Source organism: Dendrobates tinctorius, unplaced genomic scaffold (genome assembly GCF_039654945.1).
Source record: "Dendrobates tinctorius isolate UK_male_01 unplaced genomic scaffold, ASM3965494v1 ptg000396l, whole genome shotgun sequence".
Classification (NCBI taxonomy): domain Eukaryota; kingdom Metazoa; phylum Chordata; class Amphibia; order Anura; family Dendrobatidae; genus Dendrobates; species Dendrobates tinctorius.
Window position 1 is genome coordinate 4,366,214 of NW_027362062.1, and position 27,744 is coordinate 4,393,957.

The 27,744-nt window shown below is 44.5% G+C and overlaps 2 protein-coding genes across 2 annotated transcripts; one reads left to right on the plus strand and one right to left on the minus strand.

The window, feature by feature from the left end:
* The first annotated feature begins 852 nt into the window (after nt 1–852).
* On the plus strand, nt 853–15,387 carry CACYBP (calcyclin binding protein). The gene is made up of 6 exons (XM_073563639.1): nt 853–1,010; nt 2,662–2,872; nt 3,783–3,879; nt 4,172–4,271; nt 6,873–6,967; nt 14,923–15,387. Exons 1-6 carry the CDS (start codon nt 990–992, stop codon nt 15,077–15,079), a joined length of 681 nt encoding a protein of 226 aa, XP_073419740.1. The 5' UTR covers nt 853–989; the 3' UTR covers nt 15,080–15,387.
* A 2,263-nt stretch (nt 15,388–17,650) lies between these two features.
* MRPS14 (mitochondrial ribosomal protein S14) lies at nt 17,651–27,338 on the minus strand. The gene is made up of 3 exons (XM_073563640.1): nt 27,183–27,338; nt 18,737–18,904; nt 17,651–17,969 (listed from the first exon to the last, which is right to left on the minus strand). The coding sequence occupies exons 1-3, from the start codon at nt 27,225–27,227 to the stop codon at nt 17,787–17,789; spliced, it is 396 nt and encodes a 131-aa protein (XP_073419741.1). The 5' UTR covers nt 27,228–27,338; the 3' UTR covers nt 17,651–17,786.
* Nucleotides 27,339–27,744: the final 406 nt, after the last annotated feature.

Here is a 27,744-nt window from a genome sequence, read left to right on the forward strand (position 1 = left end):
TGGCACTCCGAGAAAATCTGTCCAGCACAGTAGATGGGATTTATCGGACCCTCGTGACCTTTTTTCTGTTTTGCGCAGCATGAATTGACCTGCGGTGCGAGCTGAAAAGCCGCAATAGGCCAATTTCTTGTGGTTGTGCTGAGCTTTCTGTGGATTTTTCCCACAGACAGTGTATAGCTGTGGAAATACCTCCGCTAAAAAAAAAAACCCACACTAAATCCACACCTGACTATATGAATAAAATTTTGCCAAAGATCAGGAAGTATCAAAAACAAAGCAGCTTTATTTAAAACCTGACAGACACACAAGAGCCAAAAAGCAAATAACCTGACAATCTGCAACAGCAAAATCTCCCTGGATCTTTTTTTTTTTTTTTTAATTTCTCATTCATGTTGCTGGTACTGTAAACCGCAACATGTGAACAAGTCCTTCCACTTTTAGCCCGTCCTGTTCACTCTACACGACAGAATGTGTGCAAATACGGCCACAATGAGGATTTGGTGGGCGTGTGGTTTCACCAAATTCCATCCACTTTGCTGTTGCTGTAAAATGCTGCTCGTTTTAACGCAGCCCAAAGTTCGCAGCTTCAGAAACTGCGCGTTATACAAAGCAAAGGAAAGTGACTAAAGATCGGTTGCGCGCACACAGCCGCCACCACACTAACCTGCTACACTCCAGGAGTCCGGAACGTGACCTACGCGTACTCACCGCTAGAGGTCCAACCGTCTTTATTGTATTGGTCTCTTAGCGGCAGCCATTTTTCCTTATCCCTTCTGGTTACTTTATAATGAATAGTCATCAAGAAAATGGCCGCTCCCAGGAAGATTTTTCAGAAAATCTAACAATTTCTACACTGAAAGAAAAAAAAAAAAACACCTCCCAGCTAGGGACTGGTAGTGATGTCACTGTCAGCTGTGGAAGGTTCCAGAATGCTCTGCTTCTAGGCGGCCGTTCATTCAGCGTTCCGACTAGATCTCGCCTTATCCACCATGGATCCCGCTCTGCTCGAGGTAAGAGGCTGCCGTGCGGCGCTGTGTCCTCTGCGGCAGGAGGCAGCACTAAACACGTGATGTGTGCAGCCAGCAAAGAGAATGCATGGAGGATGATAGCTGCGATGTTTAACCCCTTAGTAACCACCAATATAACTTGACCCTTCCCCAGTGTGGGCGCAAGCTCCGGCCCAAACAGCCCTGGATCCGAGTCAGCTACCAGACACCTCTGATCCTGGCCTTTTTATCCTTAGACTAGGTTTACATCACATGGAGTTTTTTTGGAGGCATAAACAAGTGTTTTTAAAAACGCATTCACGTAACAGAATTTTTTTCTTTTCCCTGCCCTTTAGTGTCTTTTCCTATTTTTTTTTTTGCTTTTTTCTTTGCAAGTGGAAAAATCAGGGAGTGCTGGTATTATTGAAGTGATGGAAGGATCACACGAACCATAGTGACACAAATAAAATGTGTTTTTTTTTATTTCTGCGCAGTCAACTCAAACCTGAAGACTAAACAAAAATGTCAGCTATGCCCCCCAAAATGAATAAAAACTGATCAGAGAGACGCATGGTCATCCTGATCTTACCATATGGGGGGTCTGATCTCAGATCTGACGGACAGGACAGAAATGTGTTCAGTGGGATAAATCCTGGAACTGTCATTGTTAGGGATGAGCGGAGCCCGAACCGAACTTTAGTCCAAAATTTGGTTCCGCTACCAGGACTGCACCCGAACTTGAACCAAAACCTGGAACCCATTTAAAATTATAAGGACTTGGAACTGGAAAAGATCTTTTTTCTCTCTTACTTTCTCTCCTTTTCTCGCTCCCTCCATCTTTCTCCTTTTTGCGCCCTCTCCCTTTTCTCTCGCCCTCTTCTTTTCTCCATCTCCCTCCCTCAGAAAGATGGAGAAACCTTTCCGCTCCCGCTCTCTTTCTCCTTTCCGCTCCCGCTCTCTTTCTCCTTTCCGCTCCCGCTCTCTTTCTCCTTTCCGCTCCCGCTCTCTCTCTCCTTTTCGCTCCCACTCTCTCTCCCCTTATAGTACTAAGTGTTGCATCACTAGAGAGGTTTCAGGCAATCTGTTGCATCCACGCGGGACAAAAAAAATCCTCCACTGATCCATCTGTTGGTCATATATGCCCAAATCCACATGATGCGGGAAAAATATAAATCTTCGGAGGGTGTTAACCAGTTGTCTGAGTAGTCTCGAAAGCTCGCAATTTGTCATCTTTTCAGTTAGCCATTAAAATGGACCAAACCACTGAGGACTCTCAAGTCTTAATATTCTTCAGATCCACATGGAAATTCTGCAGCATTTTTGTTCCATGTGGATCCAGCAGTCACATCAGTAATTTTAGCTGATGCACCTGCTGGTTGGTGCGGCCGCTGCTTCGTCTGTGGAGATGTCAGTCGCTTCCAACTGTCCCTCAGATGGTATATCTGACATGCAGTTTTTTCTGTCCTATCAGATGAGGGGAAGTACTGGACAATATATTTGGGTCCATAGGTTGGATTTTCCGCCACTGGATCTAGGAATTAGTTAGGCTCTCATAGACCTGGACGTTTTTTTTTGTTTTTTTTTAGAAAAGTTGCAGAGAAGTTTTGTTGCTTCACATCCTTTTTTTTTTTCTTTCTTGCATGAACAATGAATCCTATTTATATTATTTTTCCAGCTTCAGAAGGATCTTGAAGACGTGAAGCAGCTGCTGGAGAAAAGCACCAGGAAGAGGGTCCGTGATGTGCTGGTTGTGGAGCAACGAAAACTTGAGACCGAAATTTCCAACAGGCAGCAGCAACAGTCGGGAGAGTCTATGGATGTCCAGAAGCCGTCCGCCATCGTCCCTCCCATGGCCAGCACATATACAGTGAAGATTAATAATTATGGTAAGTAGTAAACTGTACACAGTCTTGTATCCTTCACTAATGGTATTATTTTACTGTGTGGCACTGAGATAATTAGTAAGGTTTCAGCTCTAGGATCGCAGCTCGTCTCCTACCCAGAGGAGCAGAATGTGGGTCCAGAGTGGAGCAGCAGTCAAACATGCAAATTACCACTTAATTCAAGGCCTATGGGACTGATGAAGGAAAACACTGCCGCTCGTCTCTCTCCATCAGTCCCATAGATGGTGGCAGTTCTCGTGTGCAAGAACCGATTCTTCGTATGATAGCCTGCTCAATTTTTTGTGCCGGGATCCTGCATTAAAACTACAGTATGCTTTTGTCAATGAAACATTTAATTCACAAGCTCCAGTTTTAATGCCGTTTCAGATCCCCAAAAATATAAAATTAAATATAGCAAGGAATGGATCCTAAAGGCAGTGTAAGGCTGGTTTCACACTTGCGTTTTTTTGCGCTGTTTTTTAGCGCAAAAACGCATGCGTTTTTTTCCCTATACTTTAACATGGGTGCGCATAGGTGCGCATACACATGCGTTTGTATGCGCATGCGGTTTTTTGTAGTGTGCGCTCGGGCGCACAAAATGCATCCTGTTGCATTTTTTGTGCGTCCGACTTGCCCCAAAAAAAGCAAAACACCCATTATAGTCTATGGGTGCGCATACGTGCGCATTGTAATGCGCACGTATGCGCAAAAAAACCACACAAACGCATGATGCGGTTTTTTCATGCGTTTGTGTGCACAAAAAACGCGCAGCAAAAAAACGCAAGTGTGAAAGTAGCCTAAGATCTATAGTTCTGGTTCCCATGCATGCTTACTACAGTCTTTTAAAGGTGAGGCATTATGGCAGACCACCACTGTTGGCACTTAGAAATGTGACCAACTCTCTTATCGACAGGGTGGGACCAGTCTGACAAGTTTGTGAAAATCTACATCACTTTGAACGGAGTTCAGAATATTCCTACCGATAACGTACAAGTCCAATTCACAGAACGGTGAGTGAGAATACGGTGTATTGTTCTGTATGTTTTTCATGTAGGGCAGCCCTGTTGCTTTGCTGGGGTCCTGGGATCAAATCCCTCCAAGGACAACATCTGCAAGGAGTTCTCATGTTCTCCCCGTGTTTGCTTGGGTTTCCTATAATTTTCAGCCCCACATCTCCTGCCCAGAAAATGCCATAGGAATCAGCAATCCTCTGCCAGCACGGCGTGGCACGGACATTTCCACATGTTCTATAAAGCCTGTTTTATGGGGTACTTGGATAATACGTATCCTTTGCCATTGCAGGTCATTTGATTTATTAGTGAAGGATCTGAATGGGAAGAACCATGCCATGACTGTGAATAACTTGCTGAAACCTATCTCTCCTGACAACAGCTCAAGAAAAGTGAGTACATGTTTTCAAAAAGTGTGGACAACTGTTTTTCTGTGGTCTTCAGAGATTTTGACCACGATCTACAAAAAACTGACATGTTAGCTTTCATAACAAATGGATCTTCTATATCTCCTGTAAAAAACAGACAAAGCTGTCACGTTACTCGTGTCCCATTACTTTCGATGGGTGATGTGAAACACCCATAGGAGAAATGAAGATTAAATGTACATTGGTAAAAGCTGATTATGGGGAGGAGGCGGCGGCGGCGGCCCCAGAAATGGGATATGCAGTGTAAGGCTAGGTTCACATAGCATCAATGCAGTCCGTTCAACGCATAGCGTTGACGGACTGCGTTAAAGCTACTTCCTAACGCGATCACGTTATGAGATCTAGCTAGCGCAGATGAATCTGCGCTAGCAGCAACGGACCTTCGGACACTGCAGACCGCGTCCGAGGGTCCGTCACAGAATGACGGCACACCGCTAACACATGCCAATTATGACATGCGTTAGCCATGTGCTCGTCTATAGCAGTGTGTGGGTGTGTTAACGCATCCGTTACATAGCGTTAATGCCGCTATGTAACGTATGCATTAAACGCACCCCCCTAACGCAATATGAACCCAGCCTAAGAAAAGGTTTTTGTAAGTGGACACCCGCTTTAAATTAATTTGCAGCAATCTGTAAGGAAAGAAGCTTAGTGACCAGATTATGCCATTCGTTAAAGGGGTTGTCCGGGCTTTTCACAATCTCAGTACATGTCTGGGCTGCAGAATTATGACACTTAAGTAATTTACTTTCTGTCACTAGTTTGCACGGTTTTCTAGATATTCTGAACAGAACATCCAAGGGGGGGGTGCTATGGCATTGAAATGAGAACTAGTCGTAACCTCCTACTCTACTCCGATGCCCTCTATAGCAACAACCCCACCCTCCATAGCTACAGGCCCTCCCTGTCCACATGAAGCAGCCCTCATCACACAGTAACGAATTCTTCCCCTCCAGCAGCCTCAGTGCAGAGAGCTGCTCCTCCCCCAGACACACACTGAACAGTGATCTATGCTGAACCTCTGCTGTGTGAATGAGACAGCTCTGTGTCACTGATGTCTTCACACAGCAGCAGATTTGGTGCAGTGTATGTGTGAAGCTCCCCCAAACTCCCAGCAAGCTCCAGTGACCAGCACCACCCACTGCCCACTCATTGGCTGGCAGTAAACTGCACCAGCACTCATCTTTATCATTCAAGCATTGGAAAGAACACAGCAGTGATCCTGTATTTGTGAAAGCAGCACAATACGTACATACACCCCCCAACACTTCACACTGTTACAGCTGCTGATTGGACAGGCTGCTCCCATCAGTATTTGTGTCATTAGAGACACAGTGCTCACACATACACTGCACCAAATCTGCTGCTGTGTGAAGACATCAGTGACACAGAGCTGTCTCATTCACACAGCAGAGGCTTTGTCACACAACAGATTACATCAGTGACTGCCATCCCTTGTGCAGATTAGAAGCTGCAGACCCCCTTCACTGGCCATCACACAGTCTGTTCTCACTGCTGCCAGCAGCCTGGGACAGTGAGGAAAGGAATTACTGATAATGAGTTATGTATTGTAATCATGGAGTGGCCCAGAATACAGGACTATTTTCCCTCCTCCTCACTACTTTCACTTTCCATAGATAACTGTTCAGCGTGTGTCTGGGTGAGGAGCAGCTGGGTGGTTTGCTCTCTGCAGTGAGGCTGCTGGAGGGGAAGAATTCATTACTGTGTGATGAGGGCTGCTTCATGTGGACAGGGAGGGCCTGTAGCTATGGAGGGTGGGGTTGTTGCTATAGAGGGCATGTTCGGAGTAGAGTAGGAGGTTACGACTAGTTCTCATTTCAATGCCATAACACCCCCCCCCCTTGGACGTTCTGTTCAGAATATCTAGAAAACCGTGCAAACTAGTGACAAAGTAAATTACTTATTGTCATAATTCTGCAGCCCAGATATGTACTGAGATTATGTGAAAAGCCCGGACAATCCCTTTAATTGATTTACAATTACTTAGGTTTTCATGTGAGATAAATCCAATATGGCCATGCACTTGCAGCAGATGCTTGTTCCAACCATCTCTGCTATAAACGTGCTCACGCGGCTGGCGAACATTTTATTGGAAGGAGGAGAATATGCGTCTGGCTGACAATTATGACTTCAGAGGGCTAACAGCTAAAGATGAGCTGATCGATATGCGGCACTAGGGTCCTTCATCCAGGTCGGTGGCACCTGGAGATTAGTCAAGAGGCCCGCAAATCTCTTACCTTCCGGTCTCCACAGCACAGATTCTGATCACCTGTTGCACAGATGAGGTCACGCCAGCCCTGACAGATCATACATCATGGTGTGAGACACCGGAAAGGAAGAGATTCATGGCCTCCTCGATTAGCTGCCACTGACCTGGACGATGGACTGAAGTCCTGGAAATCGACCCACGGATCTCTTAATAACAACCCCTTAATTCTGTACATGGGCACAAGATGAAATCTTCAGTGCGGCTTCCATACAGACTCATTGCATGTGTAGACTTTAATTTCATACTTTTTTTTTTTTTGTTTGTTTGTTTGCCAGGTAAAGACTGACACTGTGCTCATTATGCTTAAAAAAAGGTCCGAGAGCAAATGGGATTATTTGACGCAGGTTGAGAAACAAACAAAGGAGAAGGAGTAAGTTCAATGCTTTATTAATAAAAGCACCTCCAGTTATATGGAGAAATGATAGCAATGTAGCAGTTTGCTCAATAATCGTTTTTCTACATAACTCGCATTGCAGATTGTGTCTCTATATAGGAGCTACAGCCGACGCTCATGTCTGTGCATCGGAAGACACATTGATCTGCAATAGCTCTAGTCCTGGAGCCTGCCCTGTAATATTACGTTATATTCTACAGTGTCGGATGCCATACTGGATACAGGAGACTTATCTTGGTGCATAAGAGACTGTTTGGAGACAGAATCTGCAATTGGCGTTAATTAGAAAAACAAAATTTTTGTACATTTCTATGCAGTGGATGGGCTCATGATCAGAAACTGCAATGGACCTGAAGGACTGTGGTCCTTGAACCTCTTGTTCAAGAATCACTTAATTTTGCAGGGAAAGCACAGATTCCCTGCAAAATTAAGTGATTTTGACATGAAGCAGTTCAAAGACAGCAGCAACTCCGGCCCCATGCAGTTTTCAACAATAAGTAAACTGCGTCTATAATTGGAGGTAAACTTCAACTAGAAGTGGTTACAACTAATCCCTTTGTCTTTAGATGTAAGCTATTCCAATATCTTTTATACCTACTCTTCTGGCCATAATACAAATGTACAACTAAAAGACCATTTACACTGCCCAATGCACAACGTTGAATGTCTGCTGAACAGCAACGCGTTTGCCCAATGGCGGTTGGTTCGTTTAAATGGCGGCTGACCCCCCGGCTTCAGATGGGGTTTGTGCGATCAGTAACAGATTATCCAGTGCACGTAGACTGCCATTATTCTTGGCAGTGCAAGTCCTGTTTACAAAGGATGATGTGCTGCCGAAAACGATGATCTCTTGTGCAAACCAAAGGATCATTTCACCCGACCATAGTGAGCATATTGCGCTTTCATTGGGTGATCATGAGCCTGTTTAGACTGCATATCAATCTCTGACTGCAGCATTTAACACACGCAGCCCGGAAGCGCGTTACAAAAACCTGCCCATCGGCACCCCTATCATGTGATCGCGTGATGCTGATGAGTTATGACAGCCAGGAGTCTGCAGAAGACCCCCCCCCCCCGTCATTGTGAATCTTATGATTTATGCCACACATAGCAGTTTGAGGCCAGTAAAAAGTTTCAATTTAAAAGATGATTTCTTTAAAAAAAAAAAAAAGTTCAAATCACACCTCTTTGCCCCATTCAAAATAAAACAAACACACCATTTGGTATCGCTGCGTTCATAAATGCCCGATCTATCAAAATATAAAAGTAAATTTAATCAGATTGGTAGACGAAAAATCAAAACACGAAAATCGTTTTGTTTTTTTTTTGGCTGCCGCATCATTGCAATAAAATGCAATAAAGGGGATCGAAACATCATATCTACCCCAAAATTTGATCAATAAAAACGTCAGCTTGGCACTCAAAAAATAAGCCCTCCCCCAGCCTCAGATCCCGGAAAATGGCACCATTTTTTTTTTTTTCACCACTTAAATAAAATATAAACTAGACATGTTTTGTATCTGCAAACTCGTACTGGCCTGGAGAACCATATTACCAGGTCAGTTTTACTATATAGTAAACATGGTATGTAAACCCCCCAAAAAACAACAGTAGTAAAAGTAATTGCACTTTTTTTTGCTATATAATTGCCCTTGGAATTGGTTTCCCATATTTCCAGTACACTATATGGGACAATCAATGCTCTCACTCAAAAGTATAACTTCTCCCGTAAAAACACGCCCTCATACGGCAATATTCACATGAAAAAAGTTGTCTCTGGGAAGGAAAAAACTAAAATGCAAAAATCGCCAGGAGCTAAGGGGATTTCTGTTATTAGACCACCCCATTGGGATAAATAAAGGAATAATACATGTTAACATTGCTTGCAAATTTGCAAGGAAAACACGGGTATTACATACCTGGTAATGTGTTTTTTCATGAGACATGACGGCACCACGAGAGAGGGGATCCGCCCAGCGAGGACAGGAAACCTTCAAGATAAAAGGGGCGGCTCCTCTCTCCGCATCAGTTGTTTTACAGAGCACGAGAGGAACTCCGCAGGTTAGTGTACACATAAATAATACAACTTTAATACTGTTAAATTTCCGACACCAAGGGAGTGTATAATACTAATAATGCACCCAACTAATGACGTGATCAATAGGGCGGGAATATAAGGGTGCCGTCATGTCTCATGAAAAAACACATTACCAGGTATGTAATACCCGTGTTTTTCCATTCTACATGACGGCACCACGAGAGAGTTACAGAGATTTGTATTCTCTTTAGGGGGGGATCACTGCTTGTAACACTCTTCTCCCGAATGTGAGATCAGAGGTAGCAGATAGGTCTAATCTGTAATGTCTGAAAAAGGTAGATGGAGAGGACCAAGTGGCCGCCTTACAGATTTGGTCGATGGAGGCGTCCGCTCTCTCCGCCCAGGATGTTGCCATGGCCCTCGTGGAATGGGCTTTTAGGCCCTCTGGAACAGCCCTGCCTGCACTACTATATGCTAGTATGATGGCCTCTCTCACCCATCTAGCTATAGTTTGCTTAGAGGCTTTAAGGCCCTTCCTTGCCCCCTGATATGAAACAAACAGGGCCCTCTGTTTCCTCCAGGGTTTTGTCATCTCTAAATATTGTAGGATACATCTCCTAACATCTAAGCAATGTAGCCTCTCCTCTTTCTTGTTACCGGGGTTAGGACAAAAGGATGGCAAGACTATTTCCTGAACTCTGTGGAATTTCGACACTACCTTAGGGAGGTATGCTGGGTCTAATCTTAAGACAACTCTATCGTCCATAACCTGAGTGTATGGCGGGTCTGCTGACAGTGCGTGTAAGTCCCCCACCCTACGTGCCGATGTAAGTGCCACTAATAAGGCTGTTTTTAAAGTTAACACTTTATCTGATGTCACGTCTAGTGGTTCAAATGGACTTTCTGTTAGAGATGATAGGACTAAGTTTAGATCCCAGGGAGGAGGTTTAGGAGATGGGACAGAGTTAGCTCTAGTACAGGCCCGGATAAACCTGGCCACCCATCTATCATTTGCTAGGTCATAGTTGAATAATGCTGCCAGGGCTGAAACGTGTACTTTGAGGGTGCTGACAGCTAAGCCCAAGTCTAAACCCCTTTGCAGAAACTCTAGCACTGCCCTCACCGGTACTTCTCCCTCCCGTATTGGGCCTGAGGTGGACAAAAATTTTCTCCATATTCTCCTGTATATTTTTGTAGTCACTGGCTTTCTGCTACTGATTAGGGTGGAAATTAACCTTTGTGAAAACCCTTTTTTCTCTAACAGTGACCTTTCAAATTCCAGGCTGTCAAATGCAACCTGGAGTTCGGAGGGTGATTGAAGGGACTCTGTGTTAGGAGGTCGTGGTCCTCTGGGAGTACCCATGGGTCCGTCACTGACATCACTCTTAGCCAGTAGAACCACGGCCTTTTTGGCCAAAAGGGAGCTATCATAATTACTCTGGCTCGGTCCTCCCTGATCTTCTTCAGGACTAATGGAATGAGGCATATCGGAGGGACGGCGTACAGGAGACCTGATGTCCATTTTATCCTGAAGGCGTCTACCGCCAGTGGTATGTCTGCTGGACTTAGAGAGCAGAACTTTTGAACCTTTCTGTTGGTTTTTGAGGCGAAGAGATCTATTATGGGTTTCCCCCACATAAGCATAATCCGTTGAAAAATGGACTCTTTTAGGCACCATTCGCCTTGCTTCAACCGGTTCCTGCTCAGAAAGTCTGCCTTCAGGTTGTCCACACCTCGGATATGCAGGGCCGATAATGAGAGAAACTGACGTTCCGCTAGAGTCAGGATTCTTCCCGCTATTTTCATTAATGACCGAGAACGGGTGCCCCCTGATGGTTCACATATGCTACTGCTGTACGATTGTCTGATAGGACTTTCACGTGATGTCCTGTCAGGTGTGTCAGTAAACCTTCCAGCGCCCTTTCGATGGCTAGCAGCTCCCACTCGTTTGAGGATAGATCTTTTTCGTCCTGAGCCCAAGGATCTTGAAGCCATAGGGTGTCTAGATGGGCTCCCCAGCCCCAAGGGCTGGCATCTGTCGTGACTACTCTGGAGGCTGTATATGTCCAGGGTACTCCCCTTGGAGAGGACTCTATCTGTAACCACCACCTGAGTGACTGGAGTACAGGGTCCGGGATGGTGAGTTTTTGCTCTAACTGCCCCTGAAGCCTCAGATCGTTTTGTAACACACACCACTGAAGTTCCCTTGTGTGAAACTGAGCCCATTTTATTGCTGGTATGCAGGAAGTTAGGGATCCCAACACTGACATGGCTTTCCTCAGAGTCATTACTGGCTTTCTTAATGTTGTCCTGATTAGGTTTTTGATTTTTTTCTTTTTCCTCTGGGAGGCGACATTCCTGCACCACCGAGTCTATTGTTAGGCCCAAAAAATTCTGGATCATTGTTGGTTCCAGTTTGGATTTTTTGAGGTTCAGTTGCCAACCCAGAGTCTGAAGTGTCTCCATCACTATCTTGACTTGTTCCTGACAGTGAGAGAAATCTCTCCCCACTATCAGGAAGTCGTCCAGATATGGTATTACCAGAGCATCTTTTTCCCTGAGATGTGCCGAGACCTCCGCAATTAATTTCGTGAAGACCCGGGGGGGCTATTGATACCCCAAAGGGCAGAGCCCTGTATTGAAAGTGATGCCACTGAGATTTTATCTGGACTGCCACCCTGAGATATTTGCGGTCTTGCTGCCGGATCGGGACATGATAGTAAGCATCCTTGAGATCCAGGACCGCCATGTAACACCGAGGAAAGAGGAGTTTCACTGCAGATCTTATGGTTTCCATCTTGAATGATGGGACTATCAAATATCTGTTGAGGCCTTTCAGATTTATAATTGTCCTCCAGGAATTGTCTGGTTTCTTTATTAGAAATAGGGGGGGAGTAAAAGCCTTCCTTTTTTTCTTTTTCCGGAACTTCTTCCAGTACGAGTTTCTGTATGAGTGACAATACCTCCTCTTCCAGACTCTCTTGTCTTTCTTGAGAAGATTGCACTGGAGTCTGAATGAATTTTTGTGGTGGCCAATGGTGGAACTTTAATTCCAGACCTGACCCTACTATCTGTCGGATCCAGGTGCTGGATGAGATTCTCTCCCAGGCTGGGAGGAAGTGAGAGAGCCTTCCCCCCACCTGAGAAGGACCGTCACTGGGAGGGTTTTTTGGCTTCCCTGGAGGGCTTGCCGAAATAGAAGCCTCTCCCTCCTCTGTATCGCCTGTCAGAATTGTTTTTTTCTCTATCTCTGAATTGTTGCTTTCTGAATTTTCGGCCCCTCTGAAAGGAGCGCCGAAACGCTTGAAATGGTTGTTTTGGAAAATTTTTCTTTGTATCACCCGCTTTTTCCAACACGTCATCCAATGCTGGTCCGAACAAGAAATTTCCCTCACATGGCAGAGAGCACAGTTTCATCTTTGCTTGAGTGTCCCCCGGCCAGCATTTTAGCCATACTGCACGCCGTCCTACATTGGTTAAGGCTGCTGACTTTGCTGCTAGTCTGGCCGAGTCTGCAGAAGCCTCTGCGAGAAAGTCTGCCGCCGCTCTAATAGCCGGTAATGCTTCCAGAATTGACTCTCTGGGAACTCCATGTTCTAGTTGATCCTCCAAGTTGTCTACCCATATCTTTAGAGACCTAGCCACATACGTAGCTGAGATAGCCGGTCTTAGTGCCCCAGCTGAGGTTTCCCAGGCTGTCTTAAGGCAATTGTCCGTCTTCCGGTCCAGCGGTTCTTTCAGAAACCCCAGATCCTCAAAGGGTAGGGAGGTTTTCCTGGCGACTTTTGATATCGCTACATCGATTTTGGGAGCCCTATCCCAGGATGAGGATGCCTCTTCCGCAAAGGGATACCTCCTCTTCAGAGAATTAGATATCTGGGACTTTTTCTCTGGTTTTTCCCATTCGCGTTTTATGAGCCCTTCTAGTTGCTCATTAATAGGGAAGGTCTTACGCTTTTTCTTTTGTAGTCCACTGAACATGAGTTCTTGGGCTGTCTTTTTTGCTCGCTCCTCTACCAGCCCCATGGTAGATCTGATTGCTTTAATAAGTTCATCCGTAGATTCTACTGGGAACGTATCTTCCCCATCTGAGCTACTATCTGAATAGTGCGTTTTATCTGAGTCCTCCTCTGATCCTGTATAGTCTTCTTGAGAGACCCCTGAGGGGCTGGATCTATCCCTAGTTTTCCTATCTGCATCCGCAGATTGTAATGCACTTACTGACTTACAAACCTCTGTTTGAATTAGGGACCTCAGACTATCCGAGAATGAGGGAGTCTCCTCCGCTATTGTTTTGTTAATACACTCCTGGCATAACTTTTTATTCCAGGCTGTTCCTACGGGACTTTTGCATAAAGCACATTCTTTATTCTTAGATTTTCCCCTACTTTTCTTAGGGACTTCCTATACTCCACCCCGCCAATGTATGTAAGAGAGGGAGGAGAGGGAAGAGAGGAGACAAGAGAAAGAGAACAGACATTAGAGTACTGGACTTTCTCGTAGTTCACTCACCACTCGGACGCTTTCACAAAACGGGTACCGGATCTGGAGGCTGACTGGTCTTCTCACTGTCTCCTAAGGAGACTAGGGACCCCTCCTTCTTGCGTTGACGATCCGCCCGTGCGCTGCCCGAGCGGCTTCCACTGCTGCTGCGGCGTGTCTGGCTCTTTTCGTGTGAGCGTGACCGCCTTTCCTTCGCTTCCTGGCGTGGTTGTATATGCTCTGGCGAGGGGCTCTCCATCCTGCCGTATATGTCTGCTGCTATCCTGTGCTGAGAGCAGTCACACCCGACCATATAATGGTGTAGTGACGCCAGCCACTACCGGTTTAAATAGCAGCCCCCAGCTTCAAGCTGCTTAGCAGGAGCCACCTAATGAGAGCAGTCTTTTTTTTTTTTTTAAATTGGGCCGCCTGGACCCCGTACCCCGCTTGCGCCCTCTGTGCGCGCGCGCCACTACCTGTGTCCGCGCGCCCCCTAGTGACTGCGCACACCCTCCTGTGTCTCTGCTGTACGCGCCACCTCTACTTCCGGGTCGCCGCTTACCACTTCCGGTTTAGCGTCGGCTTTCTCCCAGCAAGGCCCCGCCATGCGCGCTCCAATGCGCGTGTCCTTGCCGCCCTGGTGTGCTCAGCGGCGCGAACCCGGGTTTTCCGGTGAGCGCCTGGGCCCCATACCGGTCACCTGCGCCCTCTTACCTGAGGAGAAAGGATGGACGATCCACTATACCACCAACGTATACACCAGGTAAACCTTCCAGAGCCGGATTCTGCGGGGACTGGCGTCTGGTCTCAACAGGGCGGGTACACCAATGTGGCACCCCCGAGGAGCAATATCTTCGCCCAGGCACCGATGTGTCACATGGGCTGCATGGCCACCATACGTCGACAGGGAGGGAACACGGAAAGTGGCCTCCGTGGACGTTTTACGGGGTACATTTACATCTTGGAGGGTACACCGCCCGTGGTCTCCAAGGTATCCAGCTTCACCCGGGCATCTGCCCCATGGGTTGTGGCCATGCACTCGCTCAGGGGGGACATAGGAATATATGACCCCCGAGGCGACTACCGGTACCTGGTATCAGGTGTAGCAGACCGGTGCCTGCTATTTGATCACCCGACCCAGGCCCAGGCATCCTCTTCTTTCTTCCAATCATCAAGAGGTTTTCATCTTGAGGGTCTCCCATCGAGGACAGGAAACCAACTGATGCGGAGAGAGGAGCCGCCCCTTTTATCTTGAAGGTTTCCTGTCCTCGCTGGGCGGATCCCCTCTCTCGTGGTGCCGTCATGTAGAATGGAAAAACATGACTTTTTTAAGCCTAGAGGATTTCTACGTTACCATGGTGTGCTATGTTGTAGATGCTGGTTTTTCTTTTCTCATCTCCTTTTATTTTAGCAAACCATCACTGGAACCAGATGCAGATCCCAGTGCCGGACTGATGAACGTTCTGAAGAAGATCTACGATGAAGGAGATGACGACATGAAGAGAACACTGAATAAAGCCTGGGCCGAATCCCGAGAGAAACAGTTAAAGGGTGAAACAGATTTCTGAAGGAAGATGTTTCCCTGCCCTTTTTCGCCTTAAACAATTCCATATTCCAGGGACAGGCCTGGCTTTCATGGCAGTGGAGTTAATCTCTACATTTTCCACGGTTTACAGTCCGGTTACTTCCCTGCATGAACGCTGTGCAGTTTCTACAGCCCCTTCTGATTGGACGATCACACGGTCAGAACCTTGACCTGCTTATTTCTACAGTCACAGATCCTTCCTCATAAATTTGACATCTGACTGCAGATATTTTGTCTGGAATAACTGTAAATGGTTTTTTTTTGGTTGTATAATAAACTCTGCCAATTGCATCTAGGTTTGGATTCCTCAAGCATTGCAGCCATCTTGTATATTAGTATAGCAGGGGACCCAATACCAAATTCATGCAAATGTTGCCCTTGACCAGAACAGTCATTGTGCCACCATCCTACGGAAAACTCAGTTTATTTACGACAGCTGACCATCTTTTGCTTTTGATGGCTTCCTGTTCATGTCCGCGCGCTCAACGGCTCCGCTTCTAATTGCCATTCATGGCTTAGTATGTGGGAGATCAATTTTCACTAGATATTAAGATGTTCACTACACTAGGGCATACTTACAGTTTACAACCTCTATTTTCTGAGCTGCCCTTTGGAGGCCATGTAGACTACGTCCATACAAATGGTTTCAAGTTAGTAGTTTCACGCAGATGCATCCACAGGACAGCTGTCTAATCACTAGCAAAATTGTAACCTACCCCCTATTTGAGGGCCATACATTAGATAAAACTATCTTGTAAGATGCTCACACGTACAGCTCAATGGAGAAAAAAATTTGATAGCTCAAAAGAGCCTATAGCAATGAGCATCTACAGTCATGGCCAAAAGTTTTGAGAATGACACAAATATTATATTTTCACATGATCTGCTGCCCTCTGGTTTTTATGTGTGTTTGTCAGATGTTTTTATCACATACAGAAATATAATTGCAATCATATTATGAGTAGCAAAAGGTTATATTGACAGAATGAGTTAATGCAGCAAGTCAATATTTGCAGTGTTGACCCTTCTTCTTCAGGACCTCAGCAATTCTCCCTGGCATGCTCTCAATCAACTTCTGGATCAAATCCTGACTGATAGCAGTCCATTCTTGCAAAATCAATGCTTTTATTTTGTCTGAATTTGAAGGTTTTTGTTTGTCCACCCGTCTCTTGATGATTGACCACAAGTTCTCAATGGGATTAAGATCTGGGGAGTTTCCAGGCCATGGTCCCAAAATCTCTATGTTTTGTTCCCTGAGCCATTTAGTTATCACCTTTGCTTTATGGCAAGGTGCTCCATCATGTTGAAAAAGGCATTGATGATCGCCAAACTGCTCTTGGACAGTTGGGAGAAGTTGCTCTTGGAGGACATTCTGGTACCATTCTTTATTCATGGCTGTGTTTTTAGGCAAGACTGAGAGAGAGCCCATTCCCTTGGCTGAGAAGCAACCCCACACATGAATGGTTTCCGGATGCTTGACAGTTGGCATGAGACAAGACTGGTGGTAGCGCTCACCTGGTCTTCTCCGAATAAGCCGTTTTCCAGATGTCCCAAACAATCGAAAAGGGGATTCATCAGAGAAAATGACTTTACCCCAGTCCTCAGCAGTCCACTCCCTGTACCTCTTGCAGAATATCAGTCTGTCCATGATGTTTTTCCTGGAGAGAAGTGGCTTCTTTGCTGCCCTCCTTGAGACCAGGCCTTGCTCCAAGAGTCTCCGCCTCACAGTGCGTGCAGATGCACTCACACCTGCCTGCTGCCATTCCTGAGCAAGGTCTGCACTGCTGGTAGCCCGATCCCGCAGCTGAAACACTTTTAAGAGACGGTCCTGGCGCTTGCTGGTCTTTCTTGGGTGCCCTGGAGCCTTTTTGGCAACAAGGGAACCTCTCTCCTTGAAGTTCTTGATGATGCGATAGATTGTTGACTGAGGTGCAATCTTTCTAGCTGCGATACTCTTCCCTGTTAGACCATTTTTGTGCAGTGCAATGATGACTGCACGTGTTTCTTTACAGATAACCATGGTTAACAGAAGAGAAACAATGATGCCAAGCACCAGCCTCCTTTTAAAGTGTCCAGTGGTGTCATTCTTACTTAATCATGACAGATTGATCTCCAGCCCTGTCCTCATCAACACCCACACCTGTGTTAATGGAGCAATCACTGAAACAATGTTAGCTGGTCCTTTTAAGGCAGGGCTGCAATGATGTTGAAATGTGTTTTGGGGGATAAAGTTCATTTTCTAGGCAAATATTGACTTTGCAAGTAATTGCTGTTAAGCTGATCACTCTTTATAACATTCTGGAGTATATGCAAATTGCCATTAGAAAAAATGAAGCAGTAGACTTTGTAAAAATTAATATTTGTGTCATTCTCAAAACTTTTGGCCATGACTGTATGACAAATGCGTCATTCACTGCAGAAAGTGGTCGTTGCTATATTTTCACAGAGGAAGTTCAGTCCTATGATTTGGGGGATAGGTATGGGGTAACAGTAAGATCACCCTCTGTCTGTTTCCACCAGTGTGCAAGACAATGTAATACAACAGAACACAAAGTGGATAGCAACTTATGTTTATTACAGACACAATGTAAAAAAATTAAAAATAAAACTTCAGAATGTGTCGAACAATAGATTATTATTTCAGGAACCAACGGCACAGCACCTGCTGTAAAAACCTACAATTTCTTTGTCTACCACATGGCTCTTTGAATGCCAGACATCTGATTGTGATCCGCTAAGTGACGGAAAACAATTCTGCTTAGGCGCCATCTCCTCTTCACACCGCGTGGTCGGGAAGTTAGAACACATCGGTTCCGGATCCTCACTGGACAACTGTCTACTGGCAGCGCTGCAATCTCTTTATCTGCCACTTCCTGCAAGACATAAATCCATTATTTTATACACTATATAGCCTTGGGGCAGGGACAAAAGAAACGGCCTCGTGTGCCAATTTGCAGGTTGTGTGTTTTGTCCCACACCATTAATCATGATACTGGATTTTTACAGTTTCTGGATCAGATGGACTCGTTTTGATGTCAGGTGTCACCACTATCAGCATAAAGCCGCTAAGTGTGTGCTCACATGTCAATTGTGCCATGGTTCTTGCTGAAATGCTGAGAACCGCAGCTATAAAACCTCATATGGATTTCTGGTTTATTCTCACCATTCTAAAGGGTAGCATAATGGCTAGAACTGTTATTATTAAGCAAAATGCCCAATGGAAATATTTCTCTAAACTGCATTGTTCTCCCATTATTGTGTCTGCATTGTGTAGTTACTGCCCGTGCAGGGGTGGCCACATGTTACTTGGGAGTGTGCACGGTACCGTCTATCCCATTCAGCTTGCTCCTCTATTCACATTTATAGGATGAGTCCTAGACATGTGCACCAGCCCAGACCCCATTCTGCAAAATTACTGTCTACTTGCAGTTCTCAAAATTACAGCAGAGGCGCAATCTGAACCATCGATCAAGCAGGAGTGCCCACCCACTCAGCTGGCATGTAAGGGGTTCACTTTGTCATGTCTTTGTGGTGCAATACTCGGCCACACAGTAAGGAGCATGGCACAGCCGCTAAGTGTGAATAAACCATCGGGATTTTTAATTCAACAAGCCATTTTCACACGTGTGGAAACCCATACCCGAAGTTCTTTAGGGAGGATGGTATTTTTCCGCAAGGCATTGATTCTCAGCCTCTCATCTGCATATTCGAAGGCCATCTTCCTCCTCTTCACATCTCGCCACATTCTCCAATCTACATAATAACTTCTTACTTGGTTTGAGCAAGTCACCGGGGAAAAAGAGAGCCACTGCACGGAAGAGAGGAAATCGTGGGGAAGGGGTTATAAATACGCCCTTATTTAGTAAGTAAGTCATCATAACACTTCCACATGGCTCTATATCCGCAACTTACTTTTCGATGTGTGGGCAAAAGTAAATGACTAGCTTAGGCAATTTCTTAAAATACTCTCCATATTACAGAAGTTTCTGGATACTTCTAATACAAAGTCGGTGATCTATGTGCACAGTTGGACACGTCAGAAAATTGCAAAAAAAAAAAAATTAAAATAAAAAATGCAACATGTGAATAAACCCTAAGAGACTGTTGTGCCTACATAACATTGGATCAGAAATGGGATGACAAACACCCAGTTGGGAATTAGACTTTCACCTTTTATAGCAGTGAGTAGAGAGTAGAGATGAGCGACTTTGCCTTTTTTAGGGTCAAGTCGGGTTTCATCAAACCCGACTTTCTCAAAAGTCGAGTCGAACGAAATCGGCCGACTATCGGGAAAAGCCGGAGGTCCGACTGAAACACGAAACCCAATGCAAGTCAATGGGGAATAAAATTCGGCAGTGAGTGGAGTACAGTAAACACCTACATGCCGGACCGCTTTTTTAGAGTGCGCATGCCCGGAAGATTTTCGCTGGCATGAATTTTAACCCTAGAGGCGGTGAAATCTCTCTCTCGACCCTGCACATGTCATCTCGTTGCCCACAGTGTACGTCCTTGCTCATTGGCTGAAAAAAAGTCCCGTGCAAGCATTCCGGGAAAACTGACTTTGGAGCTCGGGTCGACGACTGCATAGCAGACTTCGCTGTGGTCGGGTTTCGCGCCGCGAAACCCGACTTTTGCATAAGTCGGCGACTTATGAATCTGGCCGACCTGTTTCACTCAACTCTAGCAGTGAGACATTAACCTAAAGCTGCAGAGGAAATGCCGTGTTAACAGGAATCCGTCAGCAGGATTTCACATCTTCAAACTATGTATATGGGCATGTTGCCTTTTCAAAGACAAGTCCAGCAATGTCTTTACATGGCCAGTCCGCTCCTCCTTTACTGAGAAATCAGAGATTTGAATATATGCAAATCTGAGGCAGAAGGACTATTTGTAGATCTGAAGCCTCTGTCACCACAGCTCTATTCCCCTCCGCCTCCTGTGTGACTGCTTGAAATCGCACAGCATAAAGGCTAAGGAGCCGTCAGTCATGCAAAAGGAGGAGGCCCCGCACAGAGCTGTGAATAAACCTGGAGTAACAGAGGCTTCAGTTCTACCATAGCTCTTCAGCCTCATTTGAAAGTAATTTCAAATGCCGATGTCTTAGTTACGGAGGAATAGACTGGCCATTTAACAGTATTGCTGGACATGGCTATGAAAGAGCTACATGCACATATAAATAGTTTGGGGGTGAAATCTTGCTGACACATTACCTTTAAGGGACTGCTCAGGACTGGAACACTCTCCGCTTAATACAAAAGTAAAAAATCCAGAGCAAAATGGAGTCATCCACAATGGAGTATCCATTTATTAATATATTAGATTTTTTAAAACAGTTATAGTGTACACCGGGCTGAGCCAAGAGAAAATCACTTAATGCACAACACAGATTTTGAAGTCATGCATGTGCACATGGCATATTTTACTGCTGTCAGAGATCTTTGAGGTCTGAACTTGTACATTCTACTGTAATTCCTCAGCTTTCATACTGACGCATAGAAATATGGTAGCATGCTGAATTAGACACCGTATATACAGAGGATTTCTCTGCAGATTAGCTCCATTCATACACCATCTGATGGGGTCTGTGGAACGATAAGTAGCCATGGATGCATACTGTTGTGCACATGGGCCTTTGTTCTTATGGGTCATATATATTTTATAATTCAATTTAATCTCCAAGCTGTACAGAGATTTTATATATTTATACAGGTACAGTGTTGAAGCATGCACGCTCTAACAGCAGACATTGGTACTAGGGGACATGCAACATCTGATCATTTAGGTAGCATGAAGCCTAAGGCTATGTTCACACAAAGCTCTTTAAAAAATGCATTTTTTTTCAGTTATATCCACATCAGGAAATGCACCTTCTTTCATGAAGTGTTTTTATTTGCAGCCTTTTGATTGGGCAGTGCCTAGTTTAGAGCAGATTCCATCAGTATCTGAATCAAAAGAATTGACGAAAGTTATTTTTTTCCCACCAGGCATTTTTAAAACCTCAAGATTAAAAAAAAAAAAAAAAAAAATCCCTCAAAAAGTCATCATACAAAAAGCAAAGCGCCTTAGATTTCCCATATGAATGAATAAAAATATATTTTACAAGCATTTTGAAGGATGATTTAGGAGTGGATAAAATACTCCATTTGTCCATAACCCTACCCTGGGGTGAAAGCTTCGCCGCTATTTGTAAGCAAGTTTAATACAAACAGTGACGACCATCAGAAAGTGCAGAAATATTAGGGCACAATAATAGAAAAAAATCCAGATTTGGGATTACAGAAAATCATTTTATCTACTGAGGAGACTGTAAGGACACCTTCATAAACAGCAGTAGGATTTACAAATGCAGATTTTGCAAGTTTCACAGTTTACTAAATACTTTTATTCCTCATGTAACAACTACCAAACTATTATGTAGAATCCTTTTGTACAGTTCTGGAAATATAAATTAACTACTGCTTGTAAGCGCACGTGCATACAACCACGTTAATCATCGGACAGCACTAGTCCCCATGTTATTCTACATGTCTGATTTTTTTTCCTCAGACTGAGTGCTTGGAGGTATAAAATAAATAAATCACAGCATGCGCCATTTGCCTCCTAGAGTCGGATGGCATTCGCCCATCCATGTCTAAAGGAGAAATTTTTTTTTTGTTCTTTCTGACTCCAGGAAAACTGATACCATTCTCCTTGTTAGGCCGGGGACACATTTGCGAGTGCAATGCGACAAACTCGCACAAGTCTCTCTCCTCAATACCCGGCACTGCCACCGGCACTCGGGACCGGAGTGTGTGGCTGCATGTATTTCTATGCAGCTGAACACTCTGGTCCGAACCGCCGGCGGCAGTGCCAGGTATTGATGAGAGAGACTCGTGCGAGTTTTTCGCATTGCATTCGCAAGCGTGACCCCTGCCTTGGTCAGTATTGATATTACTATGCAGAGCCCTACCAACAAGGAAAATGGTCTCATTTGTACAAGATTTGAGATTAGTTTTGTTAAAGCACCACTCCGTCACTTTTTTTATTGCACCGCTGGTGTGGAACTTTGAGGCTGTGTGCACATGTTGCGGATTTTAAGCGCTTTTGCGGCATTTTTTCACAGCGAAAACGCATACAATAAGCAACCCACTGAATTCAATGGCATTCTGCACATGCTGTGCTAATGCTGCGTATTTTTCCTCGGCGGAATCGCATCGTGGAAAAATACGCAGCATGCTCATTCTTTGTGCGGAATCGCGGGGATTCCGCACACATAGGTATGCATTGATCCACTTACTTTCCGCATGTGGCTATGCCCACCATGCGCAAAGTAAGCGGAAAATGTGCGGACGGTACTCAGGGGGTCTGGAGGAGAGGAGACTCTCCTCCAGGCCCTGGATACCATATCCCTGTTAAAAATAAAAAATAGTGATATTCTTACCTTCCGGCGGCCCCCACAGCCTTCCCAGGCCTCAGCGATACTCCCGGCAAGTCCCATTCCCAGTGATGCCTTGTGACAATGACCTGTGATGACGTAGCGGTATCGCGTGATGCTAAATCATCCGGGGTCATTGTCGCAAGGCATCGCTGGGAACGGGACTTGCCGGGAGCATTGCGCGGATCGGGAAGGCCGTGGGGGCCGCCGGAAGGGGAGAATATCACGATTTTTTTTTTTTTTTTTTTTAATATTGTTAACATTATATCTATTTACTATTGATGCCGCATAGGCAGCATCAATAATAAATAGTTGGTCACACGTGTCAAACACTATGTTTGACAAGTGTCACCAACCTGTCAATTAGTTTTCCAAGCGATGCTACAGAACGTTTGGAAAACGCTAGCATTCTGCAAGCTAATTATGCTTGCAAAATGCTAGTTTTTTGCGGGAATTACGCATGCGTATTTCCCGCGACAGGGAGTTGCGGAATTGCCGAGGAAATTTCGGCGGCAATTCCGCACGTGTGCACATAGCCTAAATGTAATTCCTCTGCTTTCATACTCACCTGCCGTTGCCTTCATAGTTTTCCAGCGTTGCTCTCCAGCGACAAGTGACTTGTCTGCAGCTGGAGTGGTTCATGGAGCGGCGCGGAGGTCACTTTTCAATACAAGTCTAAGTGAGCTCTTCTGACAAAACTTCTGATGTCAAGGAGCAAGATGGCGTCGCAGGATTGGAGCAGTGAAGGCTCAGGAAGGGGGAGTATATGACCGGGGGCAGGACAGATCGCTGATCTGTCACAGTGATCTGTGATGTGACAGATCAGCGATCTATCACAGGACAGTGATGTCCCACCTGGGACTATTTAATAAAGTAAAAAAAAAAATAAAAAAAAGTGTAAAAATAATTTAAAAAAAATCGCCAAATAAATTAGAAAAAAAAAAAAAAATTCCCCCAATAAATCCATTTTTTGGAAATAATAAAAAAAAACAAAACAATAAAAGTACACACATTAGGTATCGCCGCGTCCGTAACGACCCGCCCTATAAAACTGTCCCATTAGTTAACCCCTTTAGCGAACCCCTTAAAAAATAAAAATAAAAAACGAAGCAAAAAATAATGATTTATTATCATACCGCCAAACAAAAAGTGTAATAACGCGCGATCAAAAAGACGCATATAAATATCCATGGTACCGCTGAAAACGTCATCTTGTCCCGCAAAAAACGAGCCGCCACACAGCATCATCAGCGAAAAAATAAAAAAGTTATAGCTCGCTGAATAAAGCGATGCAAAAATAATTTTTTATATAAAATAGTTTTCATTGCATAAAACCGTCAAAAACATAAAAAACGACCTAAATGAGGTATCGCTGTAACCGTACTGACCCGAAGAATAAAACCGCTTTATCAATTTTACCACACGCAGAACGGTGTAAACGCACCCCCCCCAAAAGAAATTCATGAAACGCTGGTTTTTGTTCATTCTGCGTCCCAAAAATCGGAATAAAAAGCGATCAAAAAATGTCACGTGCCCGAAAATGGTACCAATAAAAACGTCAACTTGTCCCGCAAAAAATAAGACCTCACATGACTCGGTGGGTCAAAATACGGAAAAATTATAGCTCTCAATATGTGGTGATGCAAAAATATTTTTACAATAAAAAGCGTCTTTTAGCGTGCGACAGCCGCCAAACATAAAAACTGCCATAAATAGTAAATCAAACCCCCCGTTATCACCCCCTTAGTTAGGGAAAAATAATAAAATTAAAAAAAATGTATTTATTTCCATTTCTCCATTAGGGCTAGGGTTAGGGCTAGGGGCGTGTTGGGGTTCGGGTTGGAGTTAGAATTGGGGGTTTCCACTGTTTGGGCACATCAGGGGCTCTCCAAATGCAACATGGCGTCTGATCTCAATTCCAGCCAATTCGGAGTTGAAAAAGTCAAATGGTGCTCCTTCCCTTCCAAGCTCTGCTATGCGCCCAAACAGTGTTTTACCCCCACATGTAGGGTATCAGCCTACTCAGGACAAATTGCAAAACAATTTTTGGGGTCCAATTTCTCCTGTTACCCTTAGGAAAATAAAAAATTGGGGGCAAAAATATCATTTTTGTGGAAAAAAATGATTTTTTTATTTTCACGTCCGAGTGTTATAAACTTCTGTGAAGCACTTGGGGGTTCAAAGTGCTCACCACACATCTAGATAAGTTCCGTGGGGGGTCTAGTGTCCAAAATGGGGTCACTTGTGGGGAGTTTCAATAGTTTAGGTACATCGGGGGCTCTCCAAACGCACATGACACCCGCAGACCATTCCATCAAAGTCTGCATTCCAAAACGTCACTGCTTCCCTTCCGAGCCCCGACGTGTGTCCATACAGTAGTTTTCTCCCACATATGGGGTGTCAGCGTACTCAGGACAAATTGGACAACAACTTTTGGGGTCCAATTTCTCCGGTTACCCTTGGGAAAATGAAAAAATTGGGGACTAATTGATCATGTTTGTGGAAAAAATACGATTTTTTTATTTTCATGCCCTGGCATTATAAACTTCTGTGAAGCCCTTGGGGGTTCAAAGTGCTCACCTCACATCTAGATACGTTCCTTAGTGGGTCTAGTTTTCAAAATGGGGTCATTTGTGGGGGGTTTCCACTGTTTAGGTACATTAGGGGCTCTCCAAAGGCAACATGACACCCGCAGACCATTCCATCAAAGTCTGCATTCCAAAACGTCACTACTTCCCTTCCGAGCCCCGACGTGTGCCCATACAGTAGTTTTCTCCCACATATGGGGTATCAGCATACTCAGGACAAATTGGACAACAACTTTTGGGGTCCAGTTTCTCATGGTACCCTTGGGAAAATAAAAAAATGGTGATTAAAAGATCATTGTGGAAAAAATACAAATTTTTTATTTTCACGCCCGGGTGTTATAAACTTCTGTGAAGCACTGGGGGGGTCAAAGTGCTCACCACACATCTAGATAAGTTCCTTAGGGGGTCTAGTTTCCAAAATGGTGTCATTTGTGGGGGGTTCCACTGTTTTGGTACATCAGGGGTTTTCCAAACGCGACATCGTGTCCGATCTCAATTCCAGCCAAAAACGTCAAATGGCGCTGCTTCCCTTCCGAGCTCTGCCATGCGCCCAAATAGTGGTTTACCCCCACATGTGGGGTATCAGCGTACTCAGGACAAATTGCACAATAACTTTTAGGGTCCTGTTACCCTTGGAAAAATAAGAATTGAGGGTGAAAAGATCATTTTTGTGGAAAAAATATGATTTTTTAATTGTATGGCTTTATGTTATAAACTTCTGTGAAGCCCATGGGGGTTCAAAGTTCTCACCACACATCTAGATAAGTTCCTTAGGGGGTCTAGTTTCCAAAATGGGGTCATTTGTGGGGGGTTTCCACTGTTTTGGTACATCAGGGACTCTCCAAACGTGACATGGCGTCCAATCTGAATTCCAGCCAATTTTGCATTGAAAAAGTCAAACGGCGCTCCTTCCATTCTGTGCTCTGCCATGCGCCGAAACAGTCGTTCCCCCCCACATATCAGGTATCTGCGTACTCAGGACAAATTGCACAATAACTTTTGCAGTTCAATTTCTCCTGTTACCCTTGGTAAAATAAAAAAAATTGAACCTGAAGTATTTTTTTTTTATGAAAAAAAGTTAGATGTTCATTTTTTTTTTAAATATTCAAAAAAATTCCTGTGACGCACCTAAAGGGTTAATAAACTTCTTGAATGTGGTTTTGAGCACCTTAAGGGGTGCAGTTTTTAGAATGGTGTCACTTTTGGGTATTTTCTATCATATAGACCCCTCAAAGTGGCTTCAAATGTGATGTGGTCCTAAAAATAAAATGGTGTTGTAAAAATGAGAAATCGCTGGTCAACTTTTAACCCTTATAACTTCCTAACAAAAAAAAATTTTGGTTCCAAAATTGTGCTGATGTAAAGTAAACATGTGGGAAATGTTACTTATCAAGTTTTTTGTGTGCCGTATCTCTGTGATTTAAGGGCATAAAAATTCAAAGTTGGAAAATCGCAAAATTTTCAAAATTTTCGCCAAATTTCCGTTTTTCTCACAAATAAACGCAAGTTATTTGAATGAAATTTTACCACTAACATGAAGGACAATATGTCACGAGAAAACAATGTCAGAATCACCGGGATCCATGGAAGCAGTCCAGAGTTATGACCTCATAAAGGTACAGTGGTCAGAATTGTAAAAATTGGCCCGGTCATGAACGTGCAAACCACCCTTGGGGGTGAAGGGGTTAAACACACATCAAGAAGGCAGAGCGGTCTGATTTGAAGTCCTGCCAGACTAGCTGCAATACTAGACATTGGACGCAGGTGGCGCTATGTATAAAAAAAGACCTTTTCTAATCAAAGGCATCCTCGTAAAGAAACAGGTTTTTGTCATAAATTTTCCAATACACACATTATATATATATGCAGTAATCTGTGATGCATTTTTTTTTAAATTTTCTCATTAGATTTCACTCTCCAACATGAAATATCTTAGACTAGTAAGAAAACATGAGGTAGAATGCAGACAACACACAGGGACATGAAGGTGGCAGCCGCACCTGCCTGTGTATCAGCAGTGTCCGTGCTTCCTCCCCTCCTGCCTTCTGTTATTTCCTAACTTTCCCCCCCGTCCTTGCACTAACCTGCCGGGCGCTGCGCAGTACAGACCCCACCATGGACGCCGCCATCTTGTCCCCGCTGTCAATTCAAATGCTTGCAACTTTATTGTCCGTGACAACAGGACGTCGCTGCGGTCTCTCCTGTGCAGTGCTCGGTGCCTCACACACACAGATCGATGAATCTCCAGCTGTGGTGAAATGTTGCTGTGAGGGCATGCTGCAGATGATGGGTATAGCAGTAAAACATGTAGAAATGATGTTAGTTAACCTGCTGTGGTTCCAAGTACCTTTAACCCCTTCATGACTGGTCTTTTCCCCCCCTTTGTTTTTTTTCCCCGCTTCTTAAAAGAACCACTTTTTTTTTTTTTTTTTTTTGGGGGGGGGGGGGGGGGGGGTTATTGACGTATGAGGGCGTCTGTTTTATTTTGTGACATTTTTTCCCCCACAGGACGAGTTTTCAATGACTTCACTCATTTTACCGTATAATGAAAAATTCAATTAATTTTGGTAAAATATAGAATAAAATGCAGTTTCACCAAGGTTTTTTTTTTGCATTTACTGCATTCAGCGTGGAGTAAAAATAACC